At 39.2% G+C, this 18,313-nt stretch overlaps 1 protein-coding gene across 5 annotated transcripts in view; it reads left to right on the forward strand.

Moving 5' to 3' along the window:
• ADAM23 (ADAM metallopeptidase domain 23) overlaps window positions 1-18,313 on the forward strand; it is a 339,892-nt gene that overhangs the window by 199,899 nt on the left and 121,680 nt on the right. For all 5 annotated transcript variants that reach the window (XM_073633382.1, XM_073633385.1, XM_073633383.1 and 2 more), the window contains exons 6-10: window positions 377-440; window positions 3,637-3,709; window positions 5,420-5,502; window positions 10,196-10,261; window positions 15,460-15,531. In XM_073633382.1, coding sequence (XP_073489483.1) covers window positions 377-440; window positions 3,637-3,709; window positions 5,420-5,502; window positions 10,196-10,261; window positions 15,460-15,531 — 358 coding nt within the window. The remainder of the gene's footprint in view (window positions 1-376; window positions 441-3,636; window positions 3,710-5,419; window positions 5,503-10,195; window positions 10,262-15,459; window positions 15,532-18,313) is intronic.

The following is an 18,313-nucleotide window of genomic DNA, read 5'->3' on the forward strand; positions in this document are numbered from 1 at the left end:
ACATTGAAAATTTTTGGATAAGTGTCAGACATACTGTACCATAAACCAGGGAGGGATTTCCATTACCTGAAGCTGTAGGCACACAAAAGACACCCAAAGGCTCTTGAAAAATCAAAATTCTCTGCTTGGATCACCTTAATTTTTTTGTTTTACTGATCCTAAACTGAGGGGGAATGTGATGACCTTCCATATGGCAGTGCAAGGGTCTAGCAGACATTTGCTAGGCCCAAGCACTGCTACATGGCCAGGGGAGTGATATCTTTACTCTAAGTGCTTGACACCAGCCGAAATCTTGTATTTCAGTGTCAGCTGCTTTTCAATTATTGAGATTGTTAGATATTTTATTGTAGTCTCAAATGTACCTATTTTTTTGCAGTGGAATGTTTGATGATGGCACTCACACCTATACCATACATCCAGTGGACTTAACTCACAACACTGTAAGTATCAGCACCACATGTTTGAGGTTTTTGCATATTTGTACATTGTTATACAAAACTATCTATAAAGTATTAGTTGTTGCACTTGAACCTCAGTGAACAATAATGGACATAGAGGAGGACTTGAAAACCAAGAAGGTTCTTTTTCTTTAGCTTCCTTTTCGTCTATTACTGTATTGTGCCCCATCTAAAGTTGTACCGTAATTGACATGTCACACTTTTTTAATTTATTGCAAAAGTTTCCTTAAATGTTTTGTTTCTAGTTATGGATGAACATGAAATCATTTGAAATATGGTATCTACATAACAAACATTTGCATGGTTTATAATATTAAGATTATTAAAATCATTATAAAATACATTATACATTTTTCCAAAGAAAACGCATAGTAAGAATACGTGCATCCCCATGTACTGTACATTAAATTCAGAGAAGAAAAATAAAAACGTGGTTTATATCTTTAGTAACATTGAGTTTCTCTCCAGTCCATCGGCATTCTAGTCAAAATATGCTCATTTTTAAGTTAATGTACAATTATGCTACTTATACAAGTAAACTAATGAAAAAGATTTCAGTAAATTTTAGATAATTATGCTGCTGCTGGAAATGTGTCTAAAAATAATTATTTTTCATCTATATGTAGATTCATTATTTCAACCTACTGCTCACTAATTGTTAGAATGAAAGTACAACATATGCAAGTGAGTGTTTAGGACATTCTTCATCACCTACACAGAATATTTGTGTTTTTTTTATATACTGAGCCTACTGGCTCCATTTAGAGGGACAAATGATGACCAAGGCCACCAGATGATTTTAGATCACTGAGACCTTCTGAAAGATTCTGGAAGGGACCTTATTCTCTTTCTTTTAGGAAATCTCATGTATATTCCTTAATATCTAAATTCTATAAAATTCAAAACAAAACCAAAAATATCAGGGAAAAAACACGTCTTTAAATCAGAAATACTTTAATGAAATAAACCAAAAAGTTAGAGAGTAGACAATGTTATACTGGTACATCACCGCAGTCACCATTGTCCATTCAAAGTATAAAACATTATGCCAAAAAACACAGGGAGGATGATAAAATTTGCAGAGAAATAACACATTTTTGAGCAGTAAAAAATATTAAATGTAAGTGTGAATTTCATTAGCTATCGTCATGCTATGGTTTCCAGTTGATCCTGATCTTAAAGTTGTAATTCAAGCTTGATATGGGTTATGTGTAGTACACAACTTTCGAGAGTCGATCACAACAGTTCATGCAAAATTATCTCAAGGGACGAACACAAACATTTTTCGATTTTCGTTTATTCAATACAGTATTCGTCTGAAAAAAATCGGAAAACCAAGACCACGCATGCTCAGAAATGAAAGAATACAATACAATACATTACATCACTTCCGAAGTTGTATTCTGACATTTTCAAAAATTTACTTTAGTAACCTATTGGTTTTCGATACGAGACTAGTATCAAAAAAAAAATGGACGATCATTTGTCCGATAGTCTCATCGTGTGTAGGAGGCTTTAGGTTACTGATAAAGGTAAGCAAAAGACATTGCTACCTCCTATATTTATTTTCAGCACTAGACATACAGTCTCCATTACCACTGTGTTCTTGGCCCCTTGCTCAACATTTCAACATTTCCTACTGCCTGAGACATTAATCTTATTGACAGTGGCACAGATCATGACACAAAACATTCTTTGCTTGGGTACAGCTTGGATGCATTTAGCATTAATAACTTATTACTATTTCTTTTTCAGAGTTCTTTATGATTTTCTACAACAAGGCTGCCTAACCATTTTTTCAAAGTGAGCTTAAAGTTTAAAAGTAAACTTGCTTAGCTCCTTAGATGAACCCATAACATAAAATACAATAGACTTTGCAAAATATATTTCACTGAGAAGATAATTAATTGAATCTCCATCACATCATGGTCACAAGAAGCCTAAACAGATTCCTGGGTTCCTGGATGCATCCTGGCAGATGAATCATCAGATATGCCCTTCACCCCTAGTTTGTCCAGCTCTAAACTCTAAAGCTCTGCATCCCCTGGCTTCTTCCAGTCCAGTATTTTGTCTGGCGTATGCTCTACTGAACTGCTTGCATACTGTAGCAAAAAGCAAAGTAGCAAAAAGGACTTTGATTGTTGACTGTTGATTAAGTTACTGAGCAAAAAAGGCACCATGACAAACATATCTCTTTCTCAGTTTTGTTTATTTATACATGAGAGAAAAAACCCTTTTTCAGATCTTCCAACATAAAATATTAAAATTATGACACTGATAATTACATGATATTTATTGAATTTTAAATACAAAGGCCAAAAAATGCCTAGAGATAGAGATGCACCATCATTATAAAGTCATAGTGCTGATTAAAATACCTTTCTGCTGCCATACTTATAATTACTGAGTAGATTCTAACTACTATCTGCTAGATTTTGATTTAATTCCATTTTGTATACACCAGGAAAACGTCTGTGAAGGTCCTCATTTTGCAGGTCATGGTAAAGCTAGTGGTAGTGAGTCACATTCAACTGTTATGTTGAAGATTTTTTCAGATCTTATCCAAGACACCTTTTCAGTTCCAATGAATGGAACATATTTATATCTACTTTTTTTGTGTTGCTACCTGTATGGGTATAAATACAGGGGTACATTCCTGGTACAGGTACACTCATTACAACGTAAGAAGTGACTTGAATAAGCTACAAAACATTTTCAACCTTTCCGGTTGAACGTAATTGAACGTGATTAACTACTACCAGGAAAGACACTGGACCAGTCAAAGCCAGGAGATACCATAACAATCCAAATTTTTTTTTTACTAACCTGGACTTAGGCTTTGCCAGTAAAACATTTTTTTTACATTCTATAGTATGTTGTGGGTCCACCCATGAAATGTTATATGTGTATTTTTACATTTTAGATCTGCTTTAGGAAATTAAGGATTCAACTATTTGAATTTTCTATGGCATCATTTGAAATCATGCAGCATAAGCTATAACATTCCAATTAGCAGCCTGTACTATGTGCCCTAAAAGTAAAGTAATTTCAAAATTACTGATAAAATTGTATTCTCACGTATTTGATTTTATTTTCAGAGGTTATTAGCTTCTTTAATAAAAATGCATTATTCCAGCTTCTTGTTGTTTGATTTGGACCAGCATTTGTTGTTCTCCAGGAAAGCACAAGTCGCCCCCATGTCATAGAGAAATCTCCAGGATCCCAAATTCCTAGTGTACCACACCATTTAGGTAAGTCACACACACTTTCACTTACATTTTGTAGACAGATTATAAATATTTAATTTTCTGTTTTTTTTTTTATAATTCTTATGTACAAATGAATTTTCAATTTCAATTCAAAAATTTTCATATATTTGCTTTTATAGCAGTTTTATAGAGGTTCTGAAACGAGTATTAGTTCTAATTTATCAAAAACTATTTGCCAAATGCTTTTACAACCTTCATAAATTACTATGTAGCCACACAGTGTTGGTTCCCAAAGAAGTTGTTGTAGATGCAGCAACTTCTTTGGGACTCTTTGGGGGACAGCGCTTCTTCCAGGCTTCACTGGCAGCTTCCCTTGCTCGGTGGCGGCAGTTTTCCCTTCCCCTGCTCTCCACGGGCATCATGGCGTCTTCTGTTTCCTCCCTCCTCCTCGGCGGCCAATTGGGACTCTTCTCTTTTCAGCCAATTGGAAAACGGGTCTCAGACCTGCTTCTGATTGGCCGGATTGAGGATCAGTGTTTTAATAGTGAATATTAATTCGCTGTTGTAACACCTGGATGGGCTCCTGGCGCAATGCTCTGCGCCATGAGCCCGCCCTATTTTGAAGCCTATTAGAGCCTCTGGCTCTGTTCAGGTGCTTCAAAACAACACCCCCGCCACTGTAATTCAGTGCCCGGCGTCCAGAAAGGGGCCAGATGCATTAATAGGGGGTGGCGGTGTCCTGCAAAATAGTGGCCGTGAATAGAGCATGGGGGTGGCGGCCGTGGATAAAAGAGGTGGCACTCCTGGGCCCCTAATGGATGGGCCGCCACTGCTCTGTAGGCCCTAGTGCGTCTACCTGCAAAGCTTCCAATATCAAGACAGGGGACTTGGAAGGGACTGGTCATTGTGCAACCATAAGGAATCTGTTAGCATTATAGACAGCCCTGGATTTTTGATTTGCAGCAACCAATCAGGTCTAAATGCACACCTTAAAAGTTTCATAAAATTGTCTGGTTTTCCATTGCTGAGCTTTGCTTCAAGAACTTTTGAATCAAGTTATCAAAATCCAATATACTGTGCCACTCCGCAGTTCCTCATTTCAGTATGCAGAATTAAAAAAATGAATCTGTTCAGGTATATAAAGACAAAATAGGTAATAAATTCCATTCACAAAGTGGATTTTTTTTTTGTGCTTTCAAAAAATACCATATTTGCAATAAGGAAGAGCGTGTCATTAAAGCTGAACTCTGGGCTGAACAAAAACTGTCTAAATACATGAGGTATGTATATTTATAATTGAACTTTCCTGTTCTGTGCAGTAATCCAGTGTAAAATTTTGCCTCTGTGCAGGAACTCACTGTAATAAAGACAAGTCACTGCTGCTCTCTCTACTTGTGCAGGATGTCAGGCCATGTACCTACCCCCTTCCTGCAGTTTTATGCAAGCAGCATGTAGTGAGTAGAGCTGCTGGGTCCCCCTCATTTACAACTCTTATCTCTGCAGAGGTTATGTACAGCACAATAATAATATCACTGCTACATGGGATTTTTTTTTTTTTGGAAACAAAAAAAGTTTGCAAAAGCATTTGGTGTACATAAAGTGGATTTATATCAATTGAGGCTATTGGTAAAATGTTTGCATGAAACTTTATGTGCCTGGAGTTCAGCTTTAAACTTTGTAATTGTTTCCCTGGTTTATATACTGTACACAATAAAGGTTTTTTGATGAAACATATGGTATTCCTTTCCGCAGATTCTGAGAAGAAAGTCAACACCCAACAGCCATTTTTTACACAAACACAGTGGGTAAGAAGGAGAAGGAAAAGGACAGTCAGTGTGAGTATAAATAATAAAACAATCAATGAGACTATGTAGTCATAAAGAATCCCTTCTCATTCTTGGGTGAACTGTTACTGTTTAGATATATCCTTTCTAAAAATTACTGGTTTCAACATTTTTAACTTGTCCTTAATTCATATAATAGGCATATACCATATCTGTCAACCAATTAAACCATATAAATACAGAAAGGAATGCCAGGCCAAAACTGGACAAGAGATAATTTTCATTTATGGTAAATAAGTAATATAAAAACAGCCAACATGTTTGAGGGGGGCAACACCACTCCCCATTCATCATCCATTAATGCTCAGCAACTGCTATCAAGTCGTTACTCCATGTGGAGAGTTTAATGCTGGATTTTAATATAGATATGTGAAGTCATTGTTTTCTCTGAGTTCATCCAAGGTTTATTCTGTATTGAACCTGAAGAGGGAGTGATGCTGCCCCCAAAATGCGTTGGTTGTTTTTTCATGACTTATTTACCATCAATTACAATTATCCATTTTAGTCTGGCTCTCCTTTCTGTATTTTTATGATTTGAGCTATTCTCAGGTGGCCACCCAGGGAAGCCTTGCTGTTCGGTAACAGCCTTGCCAAAACTATTGAGCTTGTTTGAAGTTTACCTTCGTTTGACTATATGTGAAAGTTTAAAAGTTCCCAGAGCCCCCTTGAGCATGTTGTTTAGGAACCAATGAAAAGGAGTCAGATGTCGTAAAAACGTATTATCATGAAACCGGTCACATTTACACCTTGTTTATATCTTGTATTTCTCTAATTCTACACATGAGGTTGGGGTGATTTACTGAGGGAGTTGAGAATCTTCACACTATGAATTGTGTGAATATTCACTTCAATTATTACTTTTTAGATAACTGGATAAGTGAAGAAAATATTCACCCAATTTATTGGGTAAATATTCTCAACACCCTTTAGTAATCAGCTCCATTATCTACAGTATCTCACAAAAGTGAGTACACCCCTCACATTTTTGTAAATATTTTATTATATCTTTTCATGTGACAACACTGAAGAAATGATACTTTGCTACAATGTAAAGTAGTGAGTGTACAGCTTGTATAACAGTGTAAATTTGCTGTCCTTTCAAAATAACTCAACACACAGCCATTAATGTCTAAACCGCTGGCAACCCCTAAGTGAAAATGTTAAAATATATTTTTCGAATATTTTAATTCGATATTTTGGGTGGCCACCATTATTTTCCAACAGTGCCTTAACCCTCTTGGGCATGGAGTTCACCAGAGCTTCACAGGTTGCCACTGGAGTCCTCTTCCACCCCTCCATGATGACATCACGGAGCTGGTGGATGTTAGAGACTTTGCGCTCTTCCACGTTCTGTTTGAGGATGCCCCACAGATGCTCAATAGGGTTTAGGTCTGGAGATATGCTTGGCCAGTCCATCACCTTTATCCTCAGCTTCTTTAGCAAGGCAGTGGTCATCTTGGAGGTGTGTTTGGAGTCATTATCATTTTACTATAACATGACCTGCATAATACTAATAATAACATAATACTGCCCTACGTCTCACTCTCCGAAGGGAGGGGATCATGCTCTGCTTCAGTATGACACAGTACATGTTGGGATTCAAGGTTCCCTCAATGAACTGTAGCTCCCCAGTGTCGGCAGCACTCATGCAGCCCCAGACCATGACACTCCCACCACCATACTTGAATGTAGGCAAGACACACTTGTCTTTGTACTCCTCACCTGGTTGCCGCAACACATGCTTGACACTATCTGAACCAAATATGTTTATCTTGGTCTCATCAGACCACAGGACATAATTCCAGTAAACCATGTCCTTAGTCTACTTGTCTTCGGCAACTGTTTGCAGGCTTTCTTGTGAATCATTTTTAGAAGAGGCTTCCTTCTGAGATGACAGCCATGTAGACCAATTTGATGCAGTGTGCGGCATATGGTCTGAACACTGACAGGCTGACCCCCCACCCCTTCATCCTCTGCAGCAATGCTGGCAGCACTCATACGTCTATTTCCCAAAGACAACCTCTGGATATGACGCTGAGCACGTGCACTCAACTTCTTTGGTCAACCATGGCAAGGCCTGTTCTGAGTGGAACATGTCCTGGTAAACCGCTGTATGGTCTTGGCCACCGTGCTGCAGCTCAGTTTCAGGGTCTTGACGATCTTCTTATAGCCTAGGCCATCTTTATGTAGAGCAACAATTCTTTTTTTCAGTTCCTCAGAGAGTTCTTTGCCATGAGGTATAATAAAATATTTTCAAAAATGTGAGGGGTGTACTCACTTTTGTGAGATACTGTATGTGTAGTAATGTAATGTATATTCTTTGCCTTAGTTACACACAGCATATTGGAAGCTGTCACCTAGTTTCCTCTATTCCCAGTTGGGCCCTGTTTATCCGAAGAGTAGACACATCTAAGTCTACACCACACACAGTATATTTATGCTTGGCCTCAGAGTCATAAAGTCAGCCGAAGGAATATCAACTACCCAAAACCACATGTAGAATATTGGTATGCAAGAATTAGAAGAATTGTTTATCCTTATATGTCAGTAACCATATCTTATTTGCTTATGCCTAGACTATGATTTTCAAATCACTCATATGTGTTGTGCCCTGTATATACTGGCCATTGTTCTACAAGTCCTATCACTTTACCCAAATGCCAATAACATAAGCCTTTTCCAGTTTGGCCCATTGGTTAATCAGGCTTACACTGAGCTACTGGATTTTACTGTTGGGCTGCTGGAAGATTACGCATAAAACATCAGATTATTTGTCATCTGCCAAATGAATATAATCATATTAATTTCAGTTTCTCTTTTGTTACTACACATGTAGAACAATCAGTCTGGTTTTACTGTGTGTGGTCAGCATGATCCTAAAAATAAAGCAGAAATGTTAGCCTGTCTGTCTTCGTCCTGTTCTTTCATATATTGTGGGTTTTGTTCTAGCTTTCAAGGTCACGCATTGTGCAATATCTATGCCTAGTAAAGTAAGTAAGGTCAAAATGCACGGTGCATGATCCAAAAATATTTGGTGGTTCCAGCTGATACAGTAAACTTCAAATGCTGGACTTTATATTAAAAAAACCCTAAATGGCTTCCTCTGACCATCATTCAGTATCAATAAGATATCCTACACATGGGATATCCAGCTGCATCACGTTTCACTCAAACTGAACAGAGCAAAGAATGCACCATGAATAATGCTCTGTAATTTGTTTAAAGAAGGTTCTTGGAGATTACATGAGCCTTTACACTGACCCTTGAATGCATAGCATTTAGATCTTCCTTAAGCCAGATTCACAGTCCTGGGATTGCGGTAATGCAAAGCACACTTACATATGTAAGAACTATTGGTGTGCTGTGGTGCCATTCATTTTCAGTGCCAACCCCAACACCCTAATGCACCTGCATGTAACACTCCACAAGTCCGCAATTTTCCCCATGCATTGGCAGTCCAATGAAAACATTTGTTGCCATGCATTGCATTACAAAAGAAAAGGTCATATTTTTCTCATGATGGGACGTGTTGCCCGCATATGCAAAATAAATGTGCTGCCTTAATGCAACAAACCTTAATGTACTTGCATAACACATCACACAAATGTAAATGGGGCCTTTGTGTCTGGCGCATTCACCATTACCCCTGGATGCTTTTTTAACCCACCCTATTCACATAGGATGCATTGAATTCTGGGTGCAGTTTGGCAAAGGTGGCCTTACCCTACTGGATATATAGTACCGTAGATATGAGAATACTCACTAAAGCTACAATTCACTAAAGTGTATGTAAGCCCTAACAATGCACTTCTTTAATTTGCTACTTTTTGGTCTGTTAAATAAAATATACCCTTGAAAACATTTTGTTATATGATTTTTATAAAGTAAAAAAAAAACCTGTTGATCATGCCAGAAATTCAGAGTAGTCCCGTGTTTTCTGCACGCGTCCTGTGTTGTCTCAAGTAGTAAAGGAATCCCTCCTTGTTCATATCCTGGACTATAGAATAATTAGTGTTTATGTTGTAGAGATAAGGAAGGTGGAAGGCTTTGAGTAGTTTAGCAATAGACAACTCAGCAGATCTGACAATAGTCAGACCACCAAAATGCTGGATGTTATCAGCCCACAAACATAAATAGGAGCTGAGTGCATTTCTAGCACATCAACAAGTATTTTTATGTATTGCAGGATATTTATAGGTAAAACAGTGGAAAACATGCAATTTTTGCAGACATTCTGGACTCTTCTACGTCTTTGCTTTGGCAGTTGCAGTACCTCTGAAGTCATCAAATACAATGGAGTGCCCTTAGCTCTGCATTTGACATGACAAATTGCAATCATTGGATCAATATTTGTTTACTGGACAAGCTGGGAAATGTTCTTGCTGAATGAAAAAAAGTAATAGTATATAGGCAGCTTTAAGCTGTAGGGATTTTAATTTTGAAGTTCTATAAGATGCCTATTCATCACACTTTGCTAAGTGAACTGTCTTTATTGCTTTAGTAAATAACCCCAATGTATAAAACCACCTTGCAGGACTTCTGCCTCCTCCTTCCTTCAACTAATACAGCAAATGTATGGAAATATAATTCTGTAAAGCTCTGCATACCTTATTCTTATTAGTTGTACCGGTACTTAATGGACTGAAGGCTACCTGTGATATTTAATTGTGTATTCACATTACAGACACGCGGTGGAGTATTTGAAGAGATGAAATATATTGAACTTATGATTGTGAATGACCATCAAATGGTAAGCACTTTTGTTCTTGTGGTGGTATATCTAGAGATAAATAATAATAGGCACCTTTCCCATGAGGCGGACTCCACCTGCGATCTGCTTGCTCAGCAGGGTATCTGTCTGCTGACCCCCTGCTGAGAAGGCGGATGATAGGTCTGCTTATGTAGAGCAGACATAGACATAGCCCACTCTCCTCTATGGGCTATCTCTTTTTTCTTTTTTAATCAAATAAAGTTTTATTGAGCCACCTCAATAAGGTACAAAAACTTAAAGTGCGATTCTGTGCAATACAAAATTAGCTATCCTAAACTAGGGTCTCTTCATACAATGACAAAAGGTGCATTTAATTTGCTTCTTATCCTAACAAAAAACATGTAACACAGACATGTAAAGGATATAAGGACTCATCACACTTGCCAGCTGTCTGTTTACACCCAACTGTGGCCAAACGGAGGGGAATGGATCCCCTTCCATTTGTTTATTCTAGATTGGTTCGGAGGTAGCTGGGTGCAAATGGATACAAGTCCATTTACATCCAGCTAGCCATAGAGTAGAATGTTGGGTCCGTATGAAAACCGGACAGGCAGACCTGACCGGACCGCCTATGAGAAAGGGCCCTAAAGTAGTAAAGAAGTTTTTTGTTTTGTTACACAAAACAATAGTTTTTGTAACATGTGTATTTCGATTTGGTGCAATGTAGGGGATTTTTTTAAGGTGGTCACATATTTGTGTATCCATTGGTTTAATTCAATGCTATTTCAGTGGACACCTGAAGTGTTACAGTAACTCCTGCATAGCTTTGATGCATATGTGACAACCAATCATCATTCAGTACTCTGGACATGCAAGTGTCCCTGCTGTAGACAAATGGGAGTGATTATGCCTATTCAGTGGTGCTCAGTTACATGCCACATTGTAGTCACTTTCTCTTACAATAATTTTTATTGAAAAAAATATTTTTTATGGAGATCACAAAATAGAGCGGCAAACAATCTTTGCCATGCTCAAATCATTTAACAATACAAATGTATAGGAAACAAAAGGGAGGGGAAGTGGGGGGGAGAGAGAAATGTAATCAAGGCTTCTCGAAGAAGACAGGTCAACCTTGGTGGCCGACATAGGCACAATAGTGAACATGAGGGCCGAACATTACGTAGGTGGTTGCATAGAGGAAACCCTTGAAGCCCCCGCAGGTGGAAGAGGGGGTCCTCCACGGGGTAGTCCCACAGACCCTTCCTCCATACACCCATAATCCTAAAACCTTTAGACAACAATACCGTTATGAAATATTCTGCAAACAATTAAACGATTATCTTACATTGTAGGCTGCAGTTACTCTCTCCATTTTCAGAACACAATGCATTCTTTTATGGGAAATGCAACTCCCACTACTGATCGTTTGTGAAAAATAAGTAGAGTAGGGGGTAAACTGGGGTGAATGGAAAAAAGAAAAAAAGAGTGGGAAAGATAGAGAAGAAAAGGAGGTGAGTCCGTCCGGGAGTCTAATGCCAACTATTCTCGGAATCAGCAATTTATGTCGGGGACCTGCAAGTAGGCAAGCCAAAGAGACCATATTTTGTCGAAAAGACATTGTTTATCTCACAAGACACTAACCATTTTTTAATTTAGCATTACCAAATTAGTTTACGCTTCAATAAGGCTATGTCCATAACTGGACTTTTCCAGGCTATTGCAATAGCAATTTTGGCTGCCAAGGACATGAAATATATTAAAGTCTGTGTGTGTCTTGGGATATTTTCGACTGGCTTATTCAGTAGAGCAATACTTGCATCTTTAATAATATTGACCAACTTAACTTAAAGAATAAAAGAGTGCCTTCTCATCCAAAAATGGCGCACTTTAGGACAAGTCCACCATGTATGTAAAGGCATGCCTATCTGGCCACATCCTCTGAAACAGGAGGCCGACAAGCCTGGAAACATTTTTGAGAGGCATTCCGGTACCAGGTACATCTAGCATGCACTTTGTAGCTATCCTCAACCAAAGCCACATTTAAAATGCCTTTGTGAATCCATGTGCTCCATTTGTGCCAGTTCTCTGCCTCAGGAGATATATCCAGGTCCCTCTCCCAGGCCATATGTTAATTCAACTTGGCCGTAGGGTTGAAGAATACTTTATATAGCATGGAGATGCCGCCCACATAGAGACCTCCCGCATGCACCTATTTTCAGACATGATGCGCACTGCTAGGTCTGGGCTGGATTGCTGCAGCGGTTTAAGGAACTGATAAATTTGCTGTAGATGGAAATGTTTCGAAGTGTGATAGAGGACATAACCCTCTATGATCAATATAGTCCCCAATGCGGTAAAGTCCCTTGTTTAACCACCAGTCAAAGCCTACAACCTGCAGCCCTGGTGGAAACAAGGGAAGGGGTTGCCAAGAGAGGAGCCGCTGGTGTGTGGCGAACATAAAGGTCATCTTCTACAAGCCATGTCCCATAAACGAATAGAGTGGGAAAGCGTAGGGCATAATATCACTTTACAATATCGTGAGGGAGTCCAGAGTACCAGATCTATTGCAAGTGGGAAACGAGCCTGGGCCTCTAAGGACACCCAATCTGGCCTATAGTGTTTGCTATGTAGTTGGTACAGTTGAGTTAGTTGTGCCGCTATATAATATTTCCTAAAGTCTGTTCCCAAACCTCCCAATTCCTTAGAAGCATACATTGTGGGCCATGCTATTCTGCTGCCCTTAGTACCCAAGATATAATGGAAGATTTTTGAATTGTAGTCACTTTCTGTAGTCATTTTCTGTTTGTTTTATTTACTAAAGGCAAATCCACTTTGCACTACAAGTGCACTGCAAGTGCACTTGGAAGTGCAGTCGTTGTAGATCTGAGGAGGACATGCAAGGAAAATAAAAAACAGTATTTTTGCTTGCACATTATTGGAAGATAAAATCAGCAGAGCTTCCCCTTATTTCAGAGCTTCCCGTCAGATCTACAGCGACTGCACTTGCAAGTGCACTTGTAGTGCAAAGTGGATTTGCCTTTAGTAAATCAACCCCATTGTGTGCAACACTGTTATGCCCTGTACACACGATCGCACATTCCGACAACAAAATCCATCTGATTTTTTCCGATGGATGTTGGCTCAAACTTGTCTTAGGGTCACACAAAGTTGTTCGGAAATTCCGAACGTCAAGAACATGGTGACGTACAACACGTACGACGAGCCGAGAAAAATGAAGTTCTATAGCCAGTGCGGCTCTTCTGCTTGATTCTGAGCATGCTTGGGACTTTGTGCCTCGGAATTATCTACACACGATCGGAATTTGTTATCGGAAAAATTTAGAGCCAGCTCTCAAACTTTGTGTGTCGGAAATTCCAATGGAAAAAGTCCGATGGAGCCCACACACGGTCGGAATTTCCGACAACAAGCTCCGATTGCACATTTTCCGTCGGAAAGTCCGACCGTGTGTACAGGGCATTAGACTGTATATCTCAAATATGAGTTCCAGCAAATTCTTATTTTTATGACTTGAGTTAAAAATTTTAACACATTTAAATGATATCACATAACTGACCATTTACATAGAATTTGCCTTGCAACCAACATCAGTCATTAAATATTACATTAAATATTACAGTATTATTACTACTATTATTAGTAGTACCAATAGTACTACTAGTATTATTACTACTACTATTAGTATTATTACTATTAAATATATACAGTATGCTCAAATAAATGAGGTTAAATTCACTGGGGTTCATTTAGTAAAGGCAAATAGGATGTTCACTTTGCAAGGGAATTTTCCTCAGAACTTAGTGAATATAGTGGCATTTCACTTTCAAAGAATACAGTGCAATGTGTATAGGCATATTACCTTTAGTAAATCTATCCCATTGAAAGGATCATTGATCTGTAATAGTTGGCTCATGTTACTATGCACCCTAGCAGTGTAAAAAACGATCCACAAGTATCACAGCATGTGAACTGTAACTATTATTCCTGACATGCAGAATGTTGCAACTCATTTGCCACCAATGAATGAATTTAGTGATGTTGGCCAAATTAAATGCAAACTTTTATAATATTTGGTTTCTTTGCTAAGTATGATATAATACATTCAGATTTAATTTGTAAATCACTTGCTTAAATATTGTTTTAGCAAGTAGTATTTCAGATTTGATGGCAATAAATAGCATCATCTGTATTCAAGTTTGTCCACTAGATGGCAGAATATACTAACAACTGAGGCTTATGCCCTGTACACACGATAGGATTTTCTGATGGAAAATGTGTGATAGGACCTTGTTGTCGGAAATTCCAACCGTGTGTGGGCTCCATCACACATTTTCCATCGGAACAAAGTTTGAGAGCTTGCTATAAAATTTTCTGACAACAAAATCCGTTGTCGGAAATTCCGATTGTGTGTAGACAAATCCAATGCACAAAGTGCCACGCATGCTCAGAATAAATTAAGAGAGGAAAGCTATTGGCTACTGCCCCATTTATAGTCCCGACGTACGTGTTTTACATCACCGTGTTCAGAACGATCAGATTTTCTGACAACCTTGTGTGACCGTGTGTATGCAAGACAAGTTTGAGCCAACATCCTTCGGAAAAAATCCATGGATTTTGTTGTCGGAATGTCCGATCAATGTCCGATCGTGTGTACAGGGCATTAGAGTTTACATGTTCCTGGTATGCAAGTCGAACAGCCCGCGTGTGTGTGTTCGTGCACGTTAACAATAAAAAAGGTAACAAAAGCAAAGTGATTAATTCTGCAGGAAATTGAAAGGTAGTAGTAAAACCTAATACTTTGTAAACTGCTGTTTGCTTGTTTACCAATAATATTTTAATGGTTTGCATTGCACAGTGTCTTTTCGGATGCAACATGTCCTATTGAGATGCATTTGAACTGCAGCAAAGTAGGCCTTTTCTTATCAAAGCTGTGTTTTTCATTTAAATGAATGTGATTGTGTTCAAATAGCAAACACAGCATTTGCCAACAACACCCATCAACATGAGCCTTTGCTCATTTTGTATGTCTTTCTCACAACCTTTTATTACTCTGCAAAGCCCTCTTGTAACATTTTCTTGTGACCAGGTGGTGGCAGTGTTGCATTTGTAACACTTTGATCTACTATTAATGTATTCGCATAAAACACAAAGCAGGATACTGAGATTTTGTACCACATATAATAGATCTCAAAACTAACTTGCATTTTCTTTTCTTTCAGTATAAGAAACAACGTTCTTCTCACATGCATACCAGCAATTTTGCTAAATCAATAGTGAATGTTGTGGATTCAGTAAGTAAATACTATAAATACCATATGATGTCTTGATGTCTTATTTATTATTAGCAAAAAATTGTTTATGTTAGCACTGTAAGGTCTGAAATGTTAAAGACACACTGGTTGATTTACTTAAACTGGAGAGTGCAAAATCTAGTGCAGCTGTGCATGTTACCCAATCAGCTTTTAACTTCAAATTGTTCAATTAAGCTTTGACAAAAAAAAAAAAAACTGGAAGCTGATTGGTTTCTGTATAGAGCTGTACTATATTTGGTATCCTTCAGTTTTAGTACATCAACCCCGCTGACAGTAATTTGCATTCACATCGCATTGCTGTGCTCATCACATGCGATGTCTTTGCAATGCGAATTCAGCCATACAGTTTGTATGGCTGAAATCACATCGCATTCGCACCAAAATGGTGCAAGACCCTTTTTGGTCCTCACTGGAATCGGATTGCATGGGTGTTCTGCAAACTGATTTGGAGGCGTCATTAACTTTACATTGACACCCGCAGCCATTGTCAGTGTGCACTGCCTGCGAGTCAAATGCGATGCAGGAACCCGCACAGGAATCGCGCTGGTTCAGGCATCGCACCAGTGTGAACCAAGACTTAGACTTCATGCACACGGCCATACTGGGACCAGACAGCACGCAGAGCTGACATTCCGAAGAGGCAGCTGTACATGGTTGTGTGCCAGGTATTGCGTAAAGCACCTGAATAAGCACTGATATATGTTCTGAATGCAACTGCATTCACAGAATAGGCTACTGCGCATGCTGGTATTTTACACAACCGCATATAGCTGTCTCTTCTAATGTATCTCAATAGGCAGCTAAACATGGCAGAAGCAACTAAGCCCACCCTTTCCCCCGCTCCCTTCTCTATTTTAGAAAGCTGTACTATTATAGCTTTCCAAAGTGGAAAGTGCTCTATGAATGGAGCAGGCAGACCTTTCAATAATTTGCCTGTCTTCCATTAATTATTGTACAGCTTCTATAAATTGGAGGGGGGGGGGGGGGGGGGGTGAAAAGAGTGAGTATAGGCAACACTTCTTTTAAGTACCTGTAACAGGTCCAGAGGTTCCTATTAACTCCTGATACACTGGAAGATTACCACTGCAGGGGGAGCTGAAGATTAAAATGAAGGCAGAAGCCACCAGAAAAAGGGACATTTGTCATTCAATCTACAGTATCTCACAAAAGTGAGTACATCCCTCATATTTTTGTAAATATTTTATTATATCTTTTTTATCTGTGACAACGCTAAAGAAATTACGCTTTGCTACAATGTAAAGTAGTGAGTGTACAGCTTGTATAACTGTGTAAATTTGCTGTCCTCTCAGAATAACTCAACACGCAGCCATTAATGTCTAAACCACTGGCAACAAAAGTGAGTATACCCCTAAGTGAAAATTTCCAAATTGGGCTCAATTAGCCATTTTCCCTCCCTGGTGTCATGTGACTCGTTAATGTTACAAGGTCTCAGGTGTGAATGGGGAGCAGGTGTGTTAAATTTGGTGTTATCGCTCCTCCTCTTTCATACTGGTCACTGGAAGTTCAACATGGCACCTTATGGCAAAGAACTCTCTGAGGATCTGAAAAAAAAAATTGTTGCTCCACATAAAGATGACCTAGGCTATAAGAAGATTGCCAAGACCCTGAAACTGAGCTGCAGCATTGTGGCTAAGACCATATAGCGGTTTAACAGGACAGGTTCCACTCAGAACAGGCCTCACCATGGTAGACAAAAGAAGTTGAGTGCACATGCTCAGCGTCATATCCAGAGGTTGCCTTTGGGAAATAGATGTATGAGTGTTGCCAGCATTGCTGCAGAGGTTGAAGGGGTGGGGGGTCAGCCTGTCAGTGCTCAGACCATACGCCGCACACTGCATCAAATTGGTCTGCATGGCTGTCATCCCAGAAGGTACCTCTTCTAAAGATGATGCACAAGAAAGCCTGCAAATAGTTTGCTGAAGACAAGCAGACTAGGGACATGATGAGACCAAGATAAACGTATCTGGTTCAGATGATGTCAAGCGTGTGTGGCGGCAACCAGGTTAGGAGTACAAAGACAAGTGTGTCTTGCCTACAGGCAAGCATGGTGGTGGGAGTGTCATGGTCTGGGGCTGCATGAGTGCTGCTGGCACTGGGGAGCTACAGTTCATTGAGGGAACAATGAATGCCAACATATACTGTGACATACCGAAGCAGAGCATGATCCCCTCCCTTCGGAAACTGGGTCGCAGGACAGTATTCCAACATGATAATGACCCCAAACACACCTCTAAGATGACCACTGCTTTGCGAAAGAAGCTGAGGGTAAAGGTGATGGACTGGCCAAGCATGTCTCCAGACCTAAACCCTTTTGAGCATCTGCGGGGCATCCTCAAACGGAAGGTTGAGGAGCGCAAGGTCTCTAACATCCACGAGCTCCGTGATGTCATCATGGAGGAGTGGAAGAGGACTCTAGTGGCAACCTGTGAAGCTCTTGTGGACTCCATGCCCAAGAGGGTTAAGGCAGTGCTGGAAAATAATGGTGGCCACACAAAAATATTGACACTTTGGGCCCAATTTGGACATATTCACGTAGGGATGTACTCACTTTTGTTGCCAGCGGTTTAGACATTAATGGCTGTGTGTTGAGTTATTTTGAGGGGACAGCAAATTTACACTTTTATACAAGCTGTACACTCACTACTTTACATTGTAGCAAAGCGTCATTTCTTCAGTGTTGCCACATGAAAAGACATAAAAAAATATTTACAAAAATGTGAGGGTTGTACTCAGTTCTGTG

The sequence above is a fragment of the Aquarana catesbeiana genome, linkage group LG06 (assembly GCF_042186555.1).
Source record: "Aquarana catesbeiana isolate 2022-GZ linkage group LG06, ASM4218655v1, whole genome shotgun sequence".
Classification (NCBI taxonomy): Eukaryota; Metazoa; Chordata; class Amphibia; order Anura; family Ranidae; genus Aquarana; species Aquarana catesbeiana.